The sequence below is a fragment of the Pipra filicauda genome, unplaced genomic scaffold, assembly GCF_003945595.2.
Source record: "Pipra filicauda isolate LSUMZ 115617 unplaced genomic scaffold, ASM394559v2 scaffold228_size1260155_pilon, whole genome shotgun sequence".
In the NCBI taxonomy this organism is placed as follows: Eukaryota; Metazoa; Chordata; class Aves; order Passeriformes; family Pipridae; genus Pipra; species Pipra filicauda.
Genome location: NW_024104341.1, coordinates 433,883 through 456,247, shown reverse-complemented (window position 1 = coordinate 456,247; position 22,365 = coordinate 433,883). Strand labels below are relative to the sequence as shown.

Below are 22,365 nucleotides of genomic sequence, written 5' to 3'. Positions count from 1 at the left end.
TCCCATATAGTTGGCACAAGTTTTCTGGGAATCATTTCCATTGCTCTTTCCTATCAATACTTACCCTTAGGAAGATTAAATTAAGCCATCCCCCCATTGACATGTTCAAGTTTATAGCATGCCTTTGTCATGCTTCCTGAGGCTGTATATCAAGAGCAACACCACCTCGTCCAACTCTTGGAGTTAGCACGGCAGAAAACATAAAGGCAACATTCAGACATCAGGCAGCACAGCTCCAGCACCTCCTGATCCCAAGTAGAGCCTGGCCATTTCTTTCTCACTGCTGGAGCCTGCCTCCTGGTATCAAACCAAACATGTAGCATGTATTGTGACTGATGGCATGGTCCTACCTACACACAGAAAACTGAGGCCACATTCTTAGCATACAAGCATTTTGACCAAGCCTTGTGCAGGATTTCTTTCAGCAAACTTTGTTTTTTTCATTTCACAGTCTTTCTGTGGGTGGCAGGAATTCACTATGTAACCTTACTGGCCACTTTCTCAAGCTGTAGGTTCCTACACTGTAACATGTCTGCTGAAAACCAAGTACTGTACAGCTCAGTAACGTCAATATTTACCATTGGTATCCCATTTATCCTCCTTTTTAGATACTGGGAGAGGAGGAAGTGGGAGAAGGAGAAACAATTGTTTGTTGATAACAGGAAAACGCCTTTTGAATTTCAGTGTAGAGCCTGAGACATGAAATGACTGTTTGTGCTGGCAAAGGGCACATGGTCCCTATCACGGCTATTTGCACGATTAGCCATGTGCTTTGCATGTCTTGTACAAATTGCATGGGCATACTTTAGACCTTAGTGTTTGAAAACTTTGACCCCAGACCCATACAGCAGTATTCCAACAAGCTAGGTGTAAGCTTTGCAATGTGACATTTTACATTAAAGAATTAAGCTTCAAAGTAATAACCCTTTATTTTGTTTTAAACAGAGCAAATTATTGAAAAAGATGAAGGTCCTTTCTATACCCATCTAGGAGCCGGTCCTAATGTGGCAGCTATTAGAGAAATCATGGAAGAAAGGTAATTAGTGCAAAGGCACAGAGCAGATTAACATTTATCCTTTTGTGGATGTCAGAATTTTTCCAGCTTTTGCACATAAAGAAATAAACAACTGCAAATCAAGTAATTACTTGTAGGCTTAGCTACTCCAGTGTTGCCAACATGACGCACTGTGCTATTCACCAGAGAGTCACAATATTTGACAGGGCTAATAGTCTGCTGGCTGGCACAGGCTGCACACTTTGAGACAGACGCCAGCAAAGCCAAGCCGGAACAAGTATTCACCAGTCTGCCAAGCAGGACGGTTGGCAATGGCTGCAAAAGCAGGCATGGAGCTGGTGGTTCCCTCTGGGCAGGAGAATGCCAGAATGTAGAAGGAGGATGAAGAGCAGAACACCAAACTTCAACATTAGTTCCCCCTCACTGAATTACTAAATATATAATACATCCCTAAAGGGCTAAATCTGACTTAGTCACGTCCAGAGGAGTGCCACAAAATTGTTGGATAGGATTTCAGCCCAAGAATCGATAAGCGGTTTTGTGAAAAAACATCCCCTTCCTTGTAGTATTGCACAAACCCAGTCTTATCTTGATTAAGGACAATCCCTGTTATCATGTTTCATCCCGTGATGTATTTATTACATCAATGCCAACCAAATCAGGAATTTTTAAAGGCACGGAATAGATACATGATCTGTGCTATTTAAAAACACGCGTAAGTGCAAAAACCATCACCCTTTCTAAGGTATTTAAATTAAAAGCTTTCAGAAAAGTGACTTCTGCCCTGTGAATTCTGCATTACTTGTAGCTTTTGGTGGGCACACAGTAATGACCAGATTTTTAGAGGTATCTGGGAACTCAGTTCCCCCCTGAACAAAGAAGCAAACAAAAAACTTCAGTAAGTCAGAGACAGATGGGAACCTGTACCGTAAAAATTTGGACTCCAGAACTGCAATGAAGCTGCAGCTAATTGCAGAACCAAAAGCAAGTGGGCATTATTGCATTGCTGTGTCTGAGCTAAGCAGCACCATTTCTTAGCAGTCTGTTGGCTTGGCTCATCACTGTACAACCATGGGCCACTTGGAGACTATTAAACCCTTCAGATTAAGTTCTAAGGTCCTTTCTCTTTCTTAGTACTTCTTACCCTGTGACTCCTGGGCAGGGCTTGCCCCAATAATTGTTTTTGGCTTTGAGAGCAGCTCAGATGCATGTAAGCTACATAAATCAGCTTCTTTCTGTGAAAGGAGGGTGAACACCGACTCTCTGGAGAAGCTCTTTACAATTTGTTATCTCCAGAGCTCCCACTGACTGGTTCATTCTTTAGTATTTACAAATAATAAATAAGAGGAAAGTCATTCCTGTCATAACATCAATTATTAGAGATGAAACTCTTTCATTTTTTTTACTTTGGAATGTAATTTTTCATCCATAATATTGACTTCACTTTTTTCTTTTTTTTTTTTCCATTTCATTTCATGTTGGCAGAAGGAAATCCTGAGAGATTGTAGATAGCATGCATCTTCTCAGCCAGGTTCAGGAGAGTATAGCGGCTGCCACTTGAACAATGGCTAATTTTCAACTGTTCACATGGTATGAACTGTGTAATTCCCCGACTGAAGAGCTCCAGAACTCTTCAACAGATAATTTTGTATCCCTAAGTAAAAAAAAAAAAAAAAAAAAAAAAAGCCTTCATTATAAAGATATGTGTGCAGTTGGTGACACTAATCACAACTGAAGTACTTTTCACCTGGCTTCCCTTGAATATGGATTGACTTCTAAGGTATCAGCATTGCTAAACAAACCAGGATTTGGATTTAGGCTTACAATTAATATTTTAGTTATACCAGAACTAATTTCTTGCAGAATCCACAGTGGATACATACATTTTACCTCTTCTTCTCCCAGTTCCTACTTCATGCTCAGTGAGTTTTGCTCGTTTTAAAGCCAGTCAGCTTTTGCCTGAAAGCAAGCATGACAAACATCAGGCACAAATTCCTTTGTGACAGCTGAAAATATTTGAGACAAAGTCCATTTCATTTCTAGTGTGTAATGTACAACATGTTTCTATAGAGGCATCTGCACAGTTGTCCTGCAATCCAGATGAGAAAACTGATAGAAAATGTTAAGATTTAAAAATGTTTTTTTAATGTGGTTAATTAAAAAAGCAAAAAAATACTAACATGCAAGCCTAAGTAGGAAAAAGTGACCTAACAGTTGCCTGCAGAACATGTGTACTACAACTAGATTTTATTTGTATAATTTCCTGCGACACTGAAACTTCACAATGAGATCACATCTAAAAATAAGCATTTTTCATTTCCTTGACAGGACAAAACTTTAAATATAAATATTGACCCTTAAATATGTCACCAGGATTTTAGTGCAAAAACAAGAGGGAAAAAAGGTCAGAAGTTCCCAAGGCATCATTAAATGGCTGCATAACAGGAAGGAACTAGCTTGACTGCTCTATAGGTAACAGGCAAAGAACAAGGAGACTGTAATTTAGTCTCCACTCTTGGCTATTAAAAAGAAAAGGGTAACGCCAATGAGAGTGGCAGAATTCAAGAAATGGTGATGGACGTGCAGTTTGCCCAGTCTGCAACATGCAGCTGAGTCTGTAACGCTCAGTAACTCACAGCTCAGTCTGTAACGCTGCAGCCACTGCAGTTTCTGGCTCTTGGCCTCCCCTGAGACCTGAGATGCAAACGGCCTAACAGGTCTGACACTTGTTACTGAGTCAAGATTTGCTTCACTTGGTGTTTGCCACATATTTCCACCTCTAATTCCACATTAGAGGACATGGAAAGCAGATCCCATTTGCTCTGGGTAACAGCATTCCTTGCACATGGAGCTGGATTCTGCCTTGACAGCATAATCACCTTGACTAAATGCTTCAGCAAGAACTGAGCTTGCCCACCTTGGTCACTAAAAGACACACACAAATGGCATCATTTGAGGGCACCTTGTGATCTTAACTGAAGTATAGAAGTCGGGTAGAAGTAAATAAGTAACAATTTATGAGCAGATGATGAAGTAAATAAAATAGATATGATGCAAATTAATGATTTAACTGATTCACACTTTATCTAAGCCAGAAACAAGCACAGAAAATCAGTAGAGTGACTACTGCATGCCAGCTGTTCCATGACAACTTAATTATGTACATTTCAGAGAAAAAACTTTCACCCAGAAATAAAAGAAAAATATAAAATTCCTCACCAAAATAATTTTTTTTTTAAAAAACTCCACTTTTCAAAATGTCATCTATAACAAATGCTCTAAAGAAATGGTTAAAAAGTTTGGGAATATTAATGTAATATTGAAAATTTTTACCCATGCATGTGATATATAAAGACATTTGCCTCTCTTAATATATCAATACACTACTCTAATAAAATCAGCAAAATAAACCACACTGCACACCTTTCCCTGTAATTCATAGTTTATTTTTCTAACATAAGACTGGCAAATGTGCTCCATCTTTTCAGTGTTCATGCAGAACCAAATGAATCTGCTTACTGTACATATTTTTGTTTGTTTAAGATTTGGACAGAAGGGTAAAGCTATAAGGATTGAGAGAGTTGTCTACACTGGGAAAGAAGGCAAAAGTTCTCAAGGATGTCCAATTGCTAAATGGGTAAGTGATGTACACAAATTAATCCAGTTCAGTATGATGGTTTATGTAAACTGAAAGCAGTGACATGTCCTACTGTGAGCTGACACCATGAAACTTAAAATAGCTCAATGGCAGCAGTACTACAGGATGCCTGTAGCCTGCTCCCACCCATCTCTCACTCCATTTACTTGTTGCACGGCGAATAGCGAGACTAAAATGTGGCTTAAAGATATGAAAACCTAAGAAAAAAGGCACTTTTGCTTAGATTTAAGATTCACAACACCAGACATTTGCATTGCTGTTTAATTTTAGCTTACAAGTATGTCCAATAAGTGCACACTGTCATGTTTTTAAAATAGGGTATTTTAAAATACTCCCAGTTTGAGAGAGGTGTTAGGGCATCCTCTTGTCAAACACTGTTGTACTTTGGCACAAATTACTGAGTGGTTTGGATCGGCTGAGGAAAGACAAGATGAGGAAAAACTGATGCATTATTATAATCTTCATGCATGCCAGACTGCACCTTTTTTTTTCAGAATGCTCTTACTGCTTATGCTACTGGAAGGATCCTGTCTTATTTTAAAATTATCTACTGCTTTCCTCTCATCACTGTAATGTCTGTATGTAGTAAGAGCGAGTCACAAAACAGTGAGGTTGATTACAAATTTAGCTGCTTAAGTTGGAAGGGGAGAGAGATTCCATGTCCAGTTCCTGCCCTAAGAACAGGTGTCCACAATCCAGTTCTGTGCGGGGAGACACCTCACTGCTCACTTCCTTTTGCTCACCAATCAAACTGGGCCACAACCATAACACAGATTCAGGAGAGTACTCCTGCTGAATCAGAGCACAGGGAATACCTTTACAAAGCTGTTTTCCACCACCATGGCTTTCCATGCCATCAGTCAACCTCTTAAGAGTCAGCTTCTTTAAACAGAAAGGGTAGCCCTGGCCTACATCACAAAATGCCAGAAACAAAGAGGAAGACAAAAGTAGAAGTAACCTCCACACACACGCACTAATGCTGAGGTGTCCAATTCTCCTGCTCTACCCATTAAGAAATGCACTGTTTGTGTTGGGGCTCTGGGGTGTGTGTTGCTGTGCATGCAGGTAGTCCGCAGAAGCAGTCAGGAGGAAAAGCTGCTCTGCTTGGTGCGCGAGCGAGCAGGCCACACGTGTGAGACAGCCGTGATCGTGATTCTCATCCTGGTCTGGGAGGGAATCCCAACAAGCCTGGCTGACAAGCTCTACTCCGAACTCACCGACACCCTGAGGAAGTACGGCACGCTCACGAACCGGCGGTGCGCCCTAAACGAAGAGTAAGTGGAGCAAAAGGGGTGCTCACCAAACTTGCAGCCCCATCGTCAGCCCCAGACCCAGCACCTCTGCTCATGCTATTACCCTGAAACATGTATAACCTTCTCAGCTATTTCAGGTGGTTTGGAAGCCCACAAACCTTGTAAGAAAAGCAAAATAAACATTCCTATAAATAGGAAAAAACATCTTCCCAGAGTTGTGAAGCATCTCAGCAGGGGCCAGGATAGCAGATACTTCAACCCTGAAATAAAAGCTAGATGCATTGAATCATACCGTAAGCATAGAGAAGCCAGCCTCAGTCTAAGCAAATTGCACTGTATCATTTTCCCATGCCTTTCTGAGAGAGAAGAACATTTAGACCAAAATTACCATAGCTGTCACTGTGTGTTACTTTGACTTCATGGGTAGAGTCATATTTCAAAAATTATTGCTCAGCCCCTGCCAGAGGGCTCCCACATTCTTGCAGTGCTGTCAGCATAAGCCCCTCAGGTGCCATGAATATCAGTACTTAACAAGGCACCACACAAACATATCCTCTTCCAAGCAAAGCCGAGTTTCTCACAGAAGTGTACAAACCCCATAGACCCTGCTTTGTAACCATGAAATTATTCACTATGATAAATTTTTCTGCCATAGTGTGTAAACCTCCCTTTTCCATTTCTTCATTTTTTACTGATGGAAGACGATCTGTAGCCCTGATTCCCTGCAGAGCTGGCAGAATGCCGATGCCCACTGTGGGAATGCTCCAGGGTGACCTGTCTGCTGCTAATAGCTGTATTCTCTTCTAGGCGGACTTGTGCATGTCAAGGGCTGGACCCTGAAACTTGTGGTGCTTCATTTTCCTTTGGTTGCTCCTGGAGCATGTACTACAATGGTTGTAAGTTTGCCAGAAGCAAGATTCCAAGAAAGTTTAAGCTGATGGGGGACGACCCAAAAGAGGTTGGTGTCCATTTCTAAAATGAGCCTCGTTTGCAAGGAAATGTTTTCTGTCACTCTGTAAATAGAGATACAGTACAAAAGAGCAGGGGCCAGAGGCCTCCCTGGATGGTGTACAAGTAGGATAATTAAATAACTGCCAGTCAAAAACGATTGATTTCAGTCACTGAGCCAGCTGAATTGACTGTCCAAATTCTGACAGCTGGTAAAAGCCCTGAGACTTGAAACTATGTTTGCAGGCTTTCACAGTTAGAGGAGAGGGCACGACCTGAATAATTCTGGCTGTACTAGCCCTGCAATTGGGCGTTCCCCAGTGGCACCGTGGAAGGTTTACCAGCTAATGGCACATAACACTGCCACTGGGAACCAGAGCAGACTGGTTCAATGGAGACAAACATGATGAAACTCTGACAGGATAATAGGAAGAAGAAGATGGGAAGACTCATTCTACATACAGTCCTGCCCCACTGAATGTTTCCAGACTGGACTCTGTGTTACAGCAAACTGGCACATGTTTAAAATGCGTCAGAGTAACAGACATTGACCTTTGCCTGGACACAATATGCCTCTAAACTTATGACTGCAGCAACTCCTGGACACCTCCAGCGATTCATGTGAAGCTCCAGTGGCCCAGTCTGGTTTCTGGAAAACACATGCAAATTTAGTCAGCACAAACAGGAGTCTCACCAATAAAAACTAGAAGTTACATTAATAAATGGTAACCTACAGGCCATACAAAAGCTCCAAATTCCTGCAGCAGCCACAAGGTCACAGCGAGATATTTTTTGACAATTTCATAATGTCATTTTAGACTCACAAACTGGGATATGGTCCCATGGTAGGAGCTACAAACCAAACACATGCCTCTCTGAAACCTGTTTTTTCACAGTTCTTCACACCCTCCTAAAATACAAACACTCCTAAAAACAAGTATATCACTCCAATATGCCACTGTTCTTTATGCACTTGAAATTAAAAATAAGGGCCTCGCAAAGTGAGGGTTTGAATTCAGGATTCTCATCCTGAGAGGATAGGGAAAAACTCTGGAGTGTGTTATTAGATTTCTTTATTTTTAAAGAGTCTTTTATTTTGAGAGTGTACATCTTATAGAAAAAAAGAAATGTGGTAATTCCTACCTCCATATCACCAATTACTAGATGCATCCATGATTCTTCATTGCTTAAGAACTGGGAAGTTTTTGAAGGCTGAAATATTACAATACTTTTAAATTGCTGCACATACAGATATTTCAGGGTTTCAAAGTACTGTCATTGCAATGTGCAAAACTCTTAAATTAGCTAGATTTACTTGATGGACCATTCTGATGTTATATCTCTCAAGCTTTCTGAAGGATGTTATTTTCCCAAAACTCCAATAGGGAAAATAATGAGGATTACCACAGTTAGATCTAAAACACCTTCATGATGAAGAATGTGATTCTTCTTCATACAGAACAAATTATGATTACAGTATATGATATCCTCTTGCAAAGATCCTACTACTCTGCTTTAATTGCTTCATTCCTTTAAGGGTTGTGGAACAATAAAATTAAAAGGAGATTCACAACAGTTACTGTCTAATCAAGAATGATAATGGTCTAGGCCTTTGCACAAGCATCAGAGTAAACATAATTGTGTAAAGAGCCTAACTGCTTAGATCCCAGGCATACAGTATGGAAATGTCATTGAATTCTACTTCATCTCCTAACAGGAAGAAAAACTAGAATCCAATTTGCAGAATCTGTCAACCCTGATGGCACCCACCTACAAGAAGCTTGCACCCGATGCATATAACAACCAGGTATGATGGGGAAAAAAGGAAATGGAGAAGTCATGGAAATAACCTGATTTTTACCACATTTCCTAGTGCTTCAGCCTTGCAACAAACCATTATGTATATTTTGTGCCAGCATTTCTTTGTCATGAGAGAAAAGACAAATGGAAATGAACAATTCCACTAAAAATGCTTTCACAAGTAAAACTAGCAGAATTTGGTCCACTAAATAGAACTAATCATTTCGCTACATCAACACAGTAAAATTACTTCAGTCTTCAGCTCTAACACACAACTTTTTGGATTTAGCAGGAGTTACCACCTAAACTAGCAAAACTCATGAAGATGGCGTGAGATTGGCAACAGTGCCAGAAGGCAGCACATCATACTGCACTCCAGTCCTGAAGCCACAGTTTAACTTCTGCTCTCTCAAGCAGCAGATGAATTTAGTTTTCACCAAAATAGCCATGATAAACATGCTTTTTAAGGGAAGTTTTATATTTGAACACACTGAGCCCTGTGTACGCACACAAGTGCCTGTACCAGCTTTGTTGCATGAGGGGATTGTGCGCGTGTATTTTCTGTGTATCAACTGTTTGCAGACACAAGCACATTCAGAGCCTTGATGATGTTACCAGTGTGGCTGTGTCTCATCTACATTTCATTACCAAACGTCTTTCAGATAGTTACATCAAAATTTGACAACATACCACTTGCAAACTTATAACTGCTGGCCTTCGTTTTCATTGCTCGAGTTCCCTACTATTATGAACATTCACAGAATTTACAGTTTCCAAACTATCAACATCTACTGCAAGCTGTGACATCATCTTGCTTCCCTGTTGACAGCATTATGCAACCAGCACAAGACAGATTTTCAACTGTAACAGAAACAGTAAACGAACACAGAACTGTCCATTATTATCTACTGTAAAATTCACTCCTTTACTGCATATTTAGTAGCAGCTAGACAGGGTAAGCAGATTCGGTACGGACTTAGCCAGCTTTACTTACCTGATCAGATAATATTTGAAGACTCACTACGGAGAAAACTATGGCTGTGTGCCCACTAGCTGTGGTTATCTGTCCAAATATCTGAGAGACATTCTGCAAGAGAAAAAAGGAAGAGGAAGAAGAAAAAATGAGGGGGTGGTGAACAATAAAATGGTTCTTTGCTTGGGCTGCTTTTTTTTCCCACAAAAATTCACAAAAGAACTTTTCTCCAAATAAGCTGTGGTCCTCCCCAACATTTACTGAAAATACATGTTTTTACAAGCTTCAATTTTTACCTTATGTAATAAGGCATGTATATAGTTTGGCCTATTTCAGAAGATTCCCACAGACCTTGTATTTTTCGGGAAACTGTCATCAAGTTATGGTCAGTGGCTTTAAAGAGAGATTATCAAGTTGTAATTTGTATGATATTGTAAAAGGTTCTAAAAATGAAAAGCCCTAAAACCAATCACTCTTCAAATTCTGAAATTTCAAATTCTCGGATATATTCTAATCCAAATCTGGACCGCTTCTGGATTAAAGGGTCTGCTTTCCCAACTGGACCCAACAGAACATTTCAGAGAGCAGTTGCACCAATATAGTATAATCAGACAATTATAGTCTGGCTAACATTTCAGACCACTCACTTTTAATTCCAAAGAAGTTTACACATTGCAAGTTTTGCTCTGCTTTTATTTTCAAATTCCAGGGAAGTAAATAATTCAAATTTAAAAATTAAATGTGTGTGAGCAAACGATGTATTTTTAGTGATGTTGAATCAAGACTTGGCAAAACTTCTGATTTAACCTTAACTTAAAATGGGATCCATTAAGTTCCACTAAGTGTAGATGTTTTGTGTATTCACTTGAAAGATTCAGGAATTTCAGTAAAGCATTTTACAAATGTGGTTTCATTTTTTTAATTTTCTAAATAAAATATGAAACCATCATTTTTCTAAGGCTTGATCTTTCATTAAAAAAATCCTTTCTTTCTATGTTAGATTTATTGTTGCATTATGAATTCTTTATAAATCTCCTTAATAATGAGTGCATGGGTACAAAATACTGTCTGGACTGAATTCCCTCTCTTTTTAGTCAGGTGTTAGAGTTGTACTTAAGCTAATGAAATACATGTTTAGCATGCCAAAATATTACAAATCAAAAAGCAAATTATTATTTTTCATGAAGTAATTCTGAAGTCAGTTTTCTACAGCCATTTTCCCTTAATAGCTTGGTATACTTCCAGTCTACACAAACATATCACTCTCACAGTGCCAGTCACGGAAACTGTGCGCTGCATTTGTCATGTAAAAACACCAACCACTGGCAGAAAATCAAAAGTAATACATGAGGAAAAGTATTATTGGCTAATTTCACAATCATGCCAGAGAAGGTAACAGGGAACAAAGCAGTGAGGAATGAAGCATGGATACGAAATTGCCATCAAATTGCTTCATTTGATGTGCCTTCAAGATCTGTTTGTTGTCACCTCCAAGACGTTAGGGAGACCTGCACGTTGTCACAGCGGAGCATTCATTGCTAGCTGGGTGCTAATTCTGGAGCATCCAGCTCGGCTGCAGTGAAACCTGTCCTGTCTCTCCAGATCGAGTACGAACACAGAGCACCTGAGTGTCGCCTGGGTTTAAAAGAAGGTCGCCCATTCTCAGGGGTCACTGCCTGCCTGGACTTCTGTGCTCATGCTCACAGAGACTTGCACAACATGCAGAACGGGAGCACACTGGTAAGTCTGTGACGTGTAACAGCCTCCTTACTCCAGCACTCACCTCGTGTCTTCAATACGTTATCTCCCGCCTGTTTAAATTTACGCCTGCCTAATGCAGATTGCTAAAAAACCCAGAAACATTAAGCAGTAACTGAGCTAGCTTATTATCCCCTACACAATTTTTCTTTCAACTGAGATACTGTATTAAAGAAAGGTTTAATACAGAACTGGTGAAAGAGGAACTGTGAAGACAATGGAAAGAAGATCCCAACAGGGCTGAAATGCCTGTTTCTGTGTTGCTGGCACAAAATGGTTTATATTTGTCCCCTTGAAATACTTCTTTTCTAACAACTTAGGATTATATCTTCTAATAAAGTGGAAACAAACAACTTCTTTCCAAGAGGGTTTTGAAAGCTTTGAATTTTATTCCTGCTTGGGATGAGCAGAAAGTCTGCAAGACTTGCCATCCTTTGCATTGTACATGCACTCTTTACTCTCTTCAGTTCTGATTTCTAGCATGTACAGCAAAGGCTGTAGAAGATACTAGAAAAGCAAGCTAGTTTTCAATGTGTACTGGATTATTTCTGTTCCTTGCCTGCTATCTCTGTGACAATACAGTTGGGGCAAATATGAGAAAGAATACTCTTCAGTTTTGAATAATCATCATAGTTGTAGTTTTTGAAGCAACTACCTAGATTCACAGTGCAGCTCTTATTACAACCAAATAGAGCATCTGCCTCTTTAATTCCAACTAAATTTTTCCTGTTTCCAGGGTCTGACTTAATTGTCAATTTAATCACCACCAATACAATATACATTTCCAGCTGAGCTTTCCTCCTAAAACCAGCTGATGTAATGATTTTGCTGCAGAATATGTCCATCGGCATCTTTTTCCACCAAGATCCACCCAATACCTGTTTTAGCTGGAACTAACACAATGAGCTTGCTGCATGACACAACAGTAACTTTCTTAAATCTTATTATTAACATTACAGTAGTTGGCTCCTTCGCAAAGTCTTGGAAGCTACCACTGACTGGGAATGAAATACAATGCCAGTATGTTATATTGCACGCTATCTCTAATAGGTAGCTACCTCATGCGTTGTAGTGAAAAAATCTTCAGGTGAGTACAAAGTCCCAGGTCCCACTGCTTTAGCTCTCTGGCCACAGCACCATAGATCACAGTTTATTTCACATTAGGGTAGTCCCTAACTATAATGTCCATTTCAGCACAAGTAAAAGAAATAGATACATATACCTTCTGTTTCTCTTAACACCATCCAACAGAGTAATGGAAGGAATGAAATTGCAGGCTTGTGATATGCATAAATTGCACAGAAACTTGTAGTTTACAAATAGCTTGCCAGATGCCAATGCTGACAGTGGCAGGGCAAGGCAAAATGCAGAGACAGTGTTTCAGATCTCTAATACCCCTTCCTACAGGTTTGCACACTAACTAGAGAAGACAATCGTGAAATTGGCCAAACACCAGAAGATGAGCAGCTCCACGTGCTCCCGTTATACAAAGTCTCTGATGTGGATGAGTTTGGAAGTGCTGAAGGCCAGGAGGAGAAGAAGAGGAACGGCAGCATCCAGGTCCTTACCTCCTTTCGCCGAAAAGTAAGGATGTTAGCAGAGCCCGTTAAGACCTGTCGGCAAAGGAAGCTGGAAGCAAAGAAAGCAGCTGCAGAAAAGCTTTCCTCCTTGGAGAATGGGTCTAGCAAAGCTGAGAGAGAGAAGTCTGCTGCAGCACGCAACAAGCAAGGCAACTCTGAAGTGGGAGGTCATGCAAAGCAGCTAGCAGGTAAACACGTGAATATGGTCAGGATCTTTATCAACAGCGGTAAGCTTCCTAGAAACCAGGGCCTTTTGTAATCAATCTCAAGAAAACCATTATTCAGCCCAAGAACGTATTGAAGTAAAAAGGCAAGAGAATTCTTGAAAGTGAATATCAATAATGTATATTTATAAATACTAGAGTGCTGAATTTGGTGCAACTCCGGAGAAGAAAAAAAAAAAAAAGAAAAGTTGCAATGAGAAATCCTTTACTGTCGGATAGTTAACACCTGTAGAAATCTGGAAGCAAACTCTGCTTGTCATCCAGTGTATTGTAAAGTATCTTTAAAAGACTAGTAGTGCTAGAAGCCATGAAGAGAAGTGTGTGATGCTGCTGCCAAAGAAAGAATGACCTACACATCACTCGATGTCTGCCACTGTAACAGAGAACCTCCTAATTTGAGGGGATTCAAGCATAACCTCTTTACCAGTATTTATACTCTGCCTCAAGACCAAAAGCAAAACAGGTTTTCCGTAGTGGAGTAAGAGTTTAAAAATCCACTCAACAATCCCTGGCAGTTTTCATCAGTAGATTTGAGAGTCCTGGGCAAAGGGGTTCATCAGGACTAATTTATTGTTACAGCAGTTTTCTCAGAGAGGAAAAAAGCAATACATCCAAGGCCACCCAGAAGGTCACTGAAATACCTATGAATAGAAGTCAGCTGTCCCATGACCCAGGATAGGGTTGTGACCATTAAATGATGGCATTGCACTTTAATGAATTATATTTTTGCTCTTACAACTTCAGTTAATCTCACCTATTACTGCACTGTTCTGTCTATCAGTGAATGTTGGTTTTTTTACATAAAGCTAGAGACATATTTTGAAGACAGTTCTATTCATATAGATGAGAAGAATTAGATATTCTTGGGGAAAAGGAAGTAATTTTGTGCACGGCTGTTTGGGAGCACTTTGATGCCCCCTTTCATGGACTTAAAAGATGATTCAACTCTTTGGATTTTGTGCATGTGACTCTGAACAGATTGCACTGTCCTCTTTTCCCCGTTGCCACTAACATCTGATCTCACTGGATATTTGCCAAAAAAGAAGAGTAGACTTAGTATTTATTCAGCTTTTTAATTAAAGGATTGTGTTTGAGGTCTGAGAAAGGGAGTCTCTGTTAATGCATCATATGATATACTTTTCTTAGATATTTCATAGGTACATGTCATGAAAAGTCTTATAAACTATGTTATTTGTTGGGTTGTTGTTTGGGTTTTTGGTGGGGTTTTTTTCCTAAAGCTGTTTGTTGTGTGGTTGTTTGTTTTTTCCTTTTCACATCTACAGATCTTTTACGTCTTTCAGGACCAGCCACACAACAACAGCAGCAGCAGCAGCAGCAACATCCACAGCGCACTCTCCCTAACAACTCTCAGTCAAATCCTATTAATTCTTACTCGGGTTCAGGTTCTGCAAATCTCTATGTAAGGTTGCCTAATCCAGCCAATGCTTATCCAAACTCATCATACACTTCAGATCCCTACAGAGGGTCCAGTCCCATGAACCTCTATACAACCTCATCACAGCCTGTGGGGTCTTATTTGAATTCTTCCAGTCCCATGAACCCTTATTCGGGATCATTAAGTCAAAATAACCAATATCCACCCTACCAATGCAATGGAAACATACCTATGGACAACTGCCCCTCTTACTTGGGCTCCTACCCTTCCCAGCATCAGCACATGGACTTCTATAGTTGCCAGAGCCAAGACTATATGTCTAAACTAAGTCTACCACCCATTCAAACATTATACCAGCACAGGTTTGGGAATAACCAGAGTTTTGGTCCCAAGTACTTGAATTATGGAAACCAAAATATGGAGGTAGACTCCTTCAGTAATTGCACCATTAGACCTAATGTACACCACGTAGGGTCTTTTTCCTCTTACTCCACCCATGAGGCCAATGGTCATTTTATGGAGGTTGCCTCAAGGTTAAAATCTAATCTGAGTAACCCAAGCATGGATTATGCCTCCACAAGTAAAACAAGTGAACATCATCACGTGCAACCCCCTCCTCATTTACCACACGACTACCATTCTGCTCCAAGTATGTTTAGTAGTCCTCCTAATTCACTGCACCTCCAAAATAAGGATAATGAAATTATTTCACATGCAGTTAATGGTTTGTCTAACATGCTTCCAGGTCAAAACCATGACAGGACTACTCCCCAGGGTGGTTTAGATAAAACTGATGTGCTGAATCCAGAAAAAACAGAGGATCCCGATGAAGTCTGGTCAGATAGTGAGCAGAACTTTCTGGATCCAGAAATTGGAGGAGTGGCAGTTGCTCCATCTCATGGGTCAATTCTCATAGAGTGTGCAAAACGTGAGCTCCACGCAACAACTCCCTTGAAAAACCCCAACAGGAACCATCCCACCAGAATATCCCTTGTCTTTTACCAGCACAAGAGCATGAATGAGCCAAAACACGGTCTGGCTCTGTGGGAGGCAAAGATGGCTGAGAAGGCAAGAGAGAAGGAAGAGGAATGTGAGAAGTACGGTCCAGACTATGTGCCTCAGAAATCTTACGGCAAAAAAGCGAAGCGGGAGCCTGCGGAGCCACACGAACCCTCTGAGCCAACGTACGTGCGCTTCATCAAGTCTCTTGCACAAAGGACACTGTCGGTCACCACAGACTCCACAGTAACTACATCTCCATATGCCTTTACACGGGTTACAGGGCCTTACAACCGATATATCTGACTTCACACCTTTGCCGGTTACCTCATTCGAAAAAATACCTTGTCGGTAGGGTAGTAGTTCTTTAGGTTTTGGGGAAGGCAAGGGTGGAGAAGAAAACAGTGTTTTTATGGAACTCATCGGTGGAAAAAGCCTCAGCACACCAGCAAAAAGAGGTAATCTCACTAGCGCACTTATTTTCCACTGATTTTTAAGTGGTCACAGATGGCACGTAGGAAACAAGACCAAAGCATCCTATGCAAAAAAAAAAAAAAAAAAAAAAAAAAAAAAAAACAAACAACAAAAAAGTGTTTCACAATTTACATTTGAAAACACTGGCTCCATTACTGAAAGAGAAAATCTGCAAATGGATTTTTTTTTTTTCTTACAGTTTTGCACATCTGTGGCCACTTTTAATGTCATCAAGTTTGCATAGTCATGAAACAGGAGCAAAAAAAAAACCCTAAAAAAAAAATACTGTAGTATTACAACTGCAGGAATCTTAAAATAACATCTGGTGCTGAATCTATGATGTACTGAAATACTGGAATTATGGCTTTTTAACATGCAGTTTTTACTGTAATCTTATTAGTCTTTTGATTTTATTTAACAAAGTAGATAAGTATAAAACATAACTAATAGACAGCAAAACACTGAATTTGTTCGAATATTCTAAAACCATGGTGCTATCTAAGAGAATGGTGTCTTTATTTTATCAGTCAAACAGTTAATGCCTTTTAACAAAATGTCAATGATGTAGTCAAATGTTCTTCAGCAACAGGGAGGACCTTTTCATTCATGTATGTATTGAATTTACCTGGTGTTAAAATAAGCTTACTTTTTAACATATGGGAATTACAAAGACCTCTGGATTTTGCTCATCCAGTCAAGTCCTAGAAAAGGACAATAAAATATAGAGAGAGATATTTTTTTTTAAATAGTGTTTCAAAAGCACTTTGTCTACCTAAGCTTGGCAACTTGAACAATGCTAAGGTACTAAGACATTAAAAAAAAAAAGAGTTTACTTTGATTTTAAAATGCAAAGATAATTTTTTTAAACTAAAAAAGCTTTTAAATACTTTTGGTTTAGCCATGCATCTGCTAGTGGGCTACATATCCATTTTTAATACAGTCAGTTATGATAAAAATGGGGCTTACTGGATATAAGGGAATACTTTAGTACACAAAACACATCTTTTTCTGGTGCTCATCTCACACAGCTATACTGTAAACTGTTTTCTACAATTATTATGACAAGTTCATTGCTCAAATATGTACAGTTTTAAGGAAAGAATTTTATATTAACCACAGGTAATAATTAGCAGCATGCGACAAACTACAACTAGTTAGCTTGGGCTTCTGCTGTTTTTAGAGATCTGTACGCTCCCCAAATATCGAATGGCAGATTGCTTTTGTGTTGATAATTATGTACATTGTGGTGCAAGTCATTTCTCGGTGCAAGTGTCCTCTTTTCCAGGAAGATTGAGCAGACCGATGCCTACACAAGATGAATGAAACAGGGTTAGTTCTGCGTGATTCCGTTGATTAAATAGAAAAAAAAATAGGCAGCTGGCTTGCTGTGGTGGTTTTAAATCATTAATTTCTATTAAAAAAAAAAGCAGGAGAGTTGTATAGTAAATTAAATTGTAAACAAAACTTTTTTTAACGCAATGCTTTAGTATTTTAGTACTGTAAAAATATTAAATCTATATATATTTGGGTTTTGAGCTGAATTCACATCATGGTGCTACTCAGCCTGCTACAAATATATCATAATGTGAGCTAAAAATACATTAAAAGGTTTGAGTGATGTTCCTACTTGTCATATACCTCAACACTAGTTTGGCAATAGGATATTGAACTGAGTGTGAAAGTTTATATATTGTATACCATCTTTTCCCCCCAATAGCCTTTGAAAAAACAAACAAACAAAAAACTAAACAAAAAAAACTCTCGATACTTGACATTTTAGCAAGTATAACTTGAATTTCAACTTTTTTTTTTTTACTTTTTTTTTTGGTTCTAAAAATTCAGGGATATTTCAGCTCATGTTCTCCTATGCCAACGTGTCACCTGTGTGTATGTAAAGCTGTTGTAGGTTAAATATATTATTCTTGGGTTTTTTGTTTTGTTTTGTTCTTTTTTTTCAGGGATTTAATGTTTTTCTTTTGAATCCCTTCTCTTATTTTTCTTGTACATGTATTGTGTAACTAAAACTAATTTTGTAAATTTGTTAGCTCTTTTTATTGTAATGGAAGTGTTTAAGAGATTTAGAATGTTTTGACTGTTTCAAATGAATAAACAAAAAGAAAGTAGAATGCACTGAGCTGATTAAAGGGAAAAATGTAAGGCAGGGGTTTGGCAAGTGACTGTTTGCTAGAGTTGTTCAAGTCACTCTCTAAACAAGGCTTCTTGGATACTGTAATAAATAAAATAAAATATAAAAAGGTACAGTCTGTACAAGGGCTTCCCTAAACATGCAAACCTCCACGTCCCAGATATATCTTGTGCAATATACTGTAAGATAAAGTTTGGTCGAAAAAAATTCTAACTAAAAGAATCACAACCTGACTCAAGTAAATCAAAGGAGGCCTTTGGGTTTAATGGTCAAATATTTATTATGGCAATTTTGGTTTTTAATTCTCACTCTGTGACTCTACCCACTGCATTGAAACAAAAGTTTCGCCTTTTTTTAAAAAAAAATAACAATGATTATATGTCAGATTAATTAAATCATTATATATCTTCATCTTTTGGTGATTTTTTTTAAAGTCCTATACACTTCACGTAATCCATAGTAGATGTTTGGTTAATATGCCGTGCACCGTCATTTGCCAAACTGCTGGCAGCAGGAGCAGGAAGCTTGGTTGGTGAGTCGGTTTTGTATTGTACATACGTGAGCTGTAATTTGTGGTGTACAGAACCCTGCCTCAGTTGGAACGAATGACAAAGCAGACAGAGTTGCTTGTATAGGATTATCAGGTTGACTATAGCCATACTTGAAGATGCTTCTGAGTGGTGTCAACTTTACTTGAATGAATTTTTCATCTTGATTGACGCACAGCGGTATAAAGTTCACTTCTAAAGCTAGTGGTTAACTTGTGTAGGAAACTTTAGCAGTTTGACACTAAGGTAATGAACTTCTGTGTGCATTTTCTATGCTTATGTTCTACTTTTTTTTTTTTTTTACTTTAGTTTCATTCATTTTCATGAGATGTTTGGTATGTCTATAAAAAGAATCTGAGGATGGTTATAAATACTGTAAGTATTGTAATGTAATGCAGGTTATTTGAAAGCTGTTTATTATTATATCATTCCTGATAACGCTGAGATGTGGGTGTTTTTAATAAAATTTATATTTATTTAATGCACTCTAAGTCTGTCTTGTAGAAACTTGTCTTTCCTTGTAATTTTTATCAGCTAACAACAAAGCAGGCCCACCTCCCCACATCAGTTCCTCCCACCTCCATCTCCCTCAACTCAATCATCACAGTCAAACAAAATGCATCACTCGGGACTCCAAAACAGGCAGTCTAGGCATCACATTTATTCCTAGTTCTGCTTTGACTCTAACAGGTTGGGATGCAGGCTACCTAGCCCAGGCTACTGCTCCTTAAAACCTGTGTTTACAGTGAAGGAGGGAGGTATTTTTGTGAGTAGGAAGAGGGAGTAGAGTGTCACTACTGATTTTCTATTGGTGTTTGTGTACACAAATGAATATGGTGTATTTGCTGTTGAATTGCCCCGCTGCTCACGTAACAGCCACAAATACACACTTGGCAGAGCCAGGACGAAGGGGAGACTCTAGGGATTCACTGGTTGCTTTGGGGTATTTATCTGGTTATGCATTTTCTACTTGATTTCAAATTACTCCCAAATGGCAGGATGCTCCAACAAATAGAACTAGGGAAGGGTTAGATTGGATATTAGGAAAAATTTCTTCACCAGAAGGGTTGTCAAGCATTGGAAGAGGCTGCCCAGGGAAGTGTTTGAGTCACCATCCATGGAGGTATTCAAAAGACATGTAGATGTGGCACTTGGGGACATTGTTTAGTGGTGGACTTGGCAGTGCAGGTTTACAGTTGGACTAGTCTTTTCCAACCTAAGTTATTCTGTGATTAAGAAAAAAACCAAAATTATAAAAACCTAAAACTTCACGTATAATCTAAATCACACATAAGCTAAAGGAAAGCAGAAGCAATAAGAAAGTGTGTCTGAATCAATACCAGGACATACATTCTTGCAGGCATCAGACAAAAGCTTGTTTTCATGGTCCCATTGTTTAGCTTCAAGGAATATCAGGACTGAATACTGAAATATCCTATTCTGTGGGAATAGACAGAAATTACTCTCCACAGTAGCAAAATGTTCCTGCGACAATTGGTACTTAAAAGCTTCTCAAGCTTTCTTTTTTAAGAGCCCGAGTTTGTTGTCAGCCCCTGTTACCCCATCCATCAATGCCACGCACCTTGGGAAAAGGCCCCCTGCTATGCACATTCATGTGCTAAGGGTCTTGGGGACACGGGGATTTAAAACCCAGCGATCTGTAATGTTCACCCCTGGCTCTCAGCATATTCCCAGATGGAAATGTCTTGAGGCAGGCGAGCACACTGCAGCAGCCAAGTGTTGCTCTTTTCTGTGCACAGGTGCACTTTCATGCATTAGACAGCTGGAACCGACAGATGCACAAGCTTTAACAGAGGTCTTGCACCCCTTTAGCCTTCCCTGGAAAAGAATCCTGCCATTAATGAACATTCCCATCGGCTGCCTTTCAACATAATTTCCTCAGTGCACTTCGACAGATCTCATTTCAGAGGTGCTGCTGACACAGGCACAACACGCTCACGGCCAAGACCACTGAGGAGCCAAATGTGCCCACTGTGCTCCTCCCAGGAGCAGGGGCTCTCCCCGAGACAGGGGCAGTTCGCTCGTGTGCCGCCGGTGGCCGTGACCAAGGCACCGCCTACAGTCGCTACCCGAACCACCGCACGTCAGTAACAACTGGGGACTGCCCGGCCGAGCGTTCAGGCAGCTTCTGCCTCACCTTCGCTCCTCACTTCCCAGTCTGTTCTGTCAGCTTCTGCCTTTTGTCATCTCACAAAGGACCATGCAGGTTTTTTTATGGGAATAACTGACAAGCCTGTGGTGACAAGCCAAACCAGGGTGAACAAACCCCAAGAGCAACAGGTGATGATACTCAGAGACACAGTAAAGCATCCAACGTGGAAGAGGGAGCAAAGGAAAAACAAACAGATTTCTCTTGAAGCAGCAAAGCACCTTACAGAAGAAGGTGGGGATTGACTAGTGGGTAATGGTGGTTTCTTCATATGTACACTTTCAACACACTTTCATATTGGAAATATTTAAAAACCAAATCTTTTCATTCAGGTAAAACTCAAAGCAGAGGAACAAAACCTTGGATTTAAACATGAACCCTGTGGTTTACACCTGGCTGCAAAACAGATTCTAGGAGCACACACACTTGCCCGGAGGCTGTTCACAAGAGCACGGCCCTCCAGCAGAGCTCTCCTTACACCTACACTTGCACGACAAATGTCGCACCAAACTTGTAAAAGCTGCTGATAGTCCAGGAGCACAGATACTAGAACTGGCACATATCAGCATCTCAGCAGTAAATTAATACTCTGCTACTTAACTGACACAGTAACTTCTTTTTTTTCCTGAAAAACATGCATCTGTCAAGTTTCTGTTACACTCAAGTATGTTTACCTCATGCAGACACAACTGCTGATTTTGAGACACTCAGGAAACGCCCAATTTGTCTCAGAGGACTGGCAGTTTCACCCCCACCACCCCATGAGCTACAATTAACAGCTCTCCCCTCTCCCTCCATCACTCTCTGAGACATTCTGCTATGTTTATGCATTGAGTGGGTCCCTTTACTTTGACCTGTAAATGATTCCCTAAGTTAGTTTAATTAGTGCAAATGTTGCGCTAGGAGCGATTCTTGCAGACCTTAAGAGGTAAGTCAGTCAGCTCTATGTTTTATTTGCCCCACCTCTAACCAGTGAAGGGAATATCTGACACACACGAAGTGAACACAGAAAGTCTCACTGATTTAAAAAAAAAAAAAAAAAAAAAAGCTTGTTTTTAGGGGAAAGGAAAACCTTGCACTGGGGTACGAATGTGAGAAAGAAGGAAAAGGTCTGTTAAAGATCTACTGCTGTCCTTTCTGCTCTTTCTGATCAACAGAGAACACTAAAGGTTGAAGTTACATATTTGACCTGCACGTTGCAACATGAGGCACTTGAGCCCCAAGTGAGCACCAGCTCACTGCAGCCCCCCTGCAGCAGAGCAGGGGCTGGTGGCCCCGTCCGCAGGGGAACACAAAGGAGGGAACTCCAGATCCAGATACCAGGCCACGGAGAAAGGAATTACATACTTCCTACAACATGGTGTAAAAATATCCCTGAAGTGTTTCTGTTGAGAAATCTCCTCCTTCCTTCCAAGCTTGGAGC

The 22,365-nt window shown here is 39.9% G+C and overlaps 1 protein-coding gene and 1 long non-coding RNA gene across 3 annotated transcripts in view; one reads left to right on the top strand and one right to left on the bottom strand.

The window, feature by feature from the left end:
* Nucleotides 1-19,263, top strand: part of TET2 (tet methylcytosine dioxygenase 2) — a 71,726-nt gene extending 52,463 nt beyond the window's left edge. The window contains exons 3-10 of one of the 2 annotated variants that reach the window (XM_027717897.2): nt 946-1,036; nt 4,559-4,652; nt 5,739-5,947; nt 6,734-6,884; nt 8,592-8,681; nt 11,250-11,387; nt 12,813-13,173; nt 14,511-19,263. In XM_027717897.2, coding sequence (XP_027573698.1) covers nt 946-1,036; nt 4,559-4,652; nt 5,739-5,947; nt 6,734-6,884; nt 8,592-8,681; nt 11,250-11,387; nt 12,813-13,173; nt 14,511-15,910 — 2,534 coding nt within the window. In that variant the 3' untranslated portion in view covers nt 15,911-19,263. Of the gene's footprint in view, nt 1-945; nt 1,037-4,558; nt 4,653-5,738; nt 5,948-6,733; nt 6,885-8,591; nt 8,682-11,249; nt 11,388-12,812; nt 13,174-14,492 lie in introns of both variants that reach the window. The other variant, XM_027717896.2, reaches the window with a different exon arrangement.
* The window catches only part of LOC120323284, a 38,231-nt gene continuing 22,476 nt past the window's right edge, over nt 6,611-22,365 (bottom strand). Inside the window, exons 3-5 of the long non-coding RNA XR_005563596.1 lie at nt 9,669-9,761; nt 8,018-8,086; nt 6,611-7,523 (exon numbers count right to left, since the gene is read on the bottom strand). This is a non-coding gene — a long non-coding RNA (uncharacterized LOC120323284). The remainder of the gene's footprint in view (nt 7,524-8,017; nt 8,087-9,668; nt 9,762-22,365) is intronic.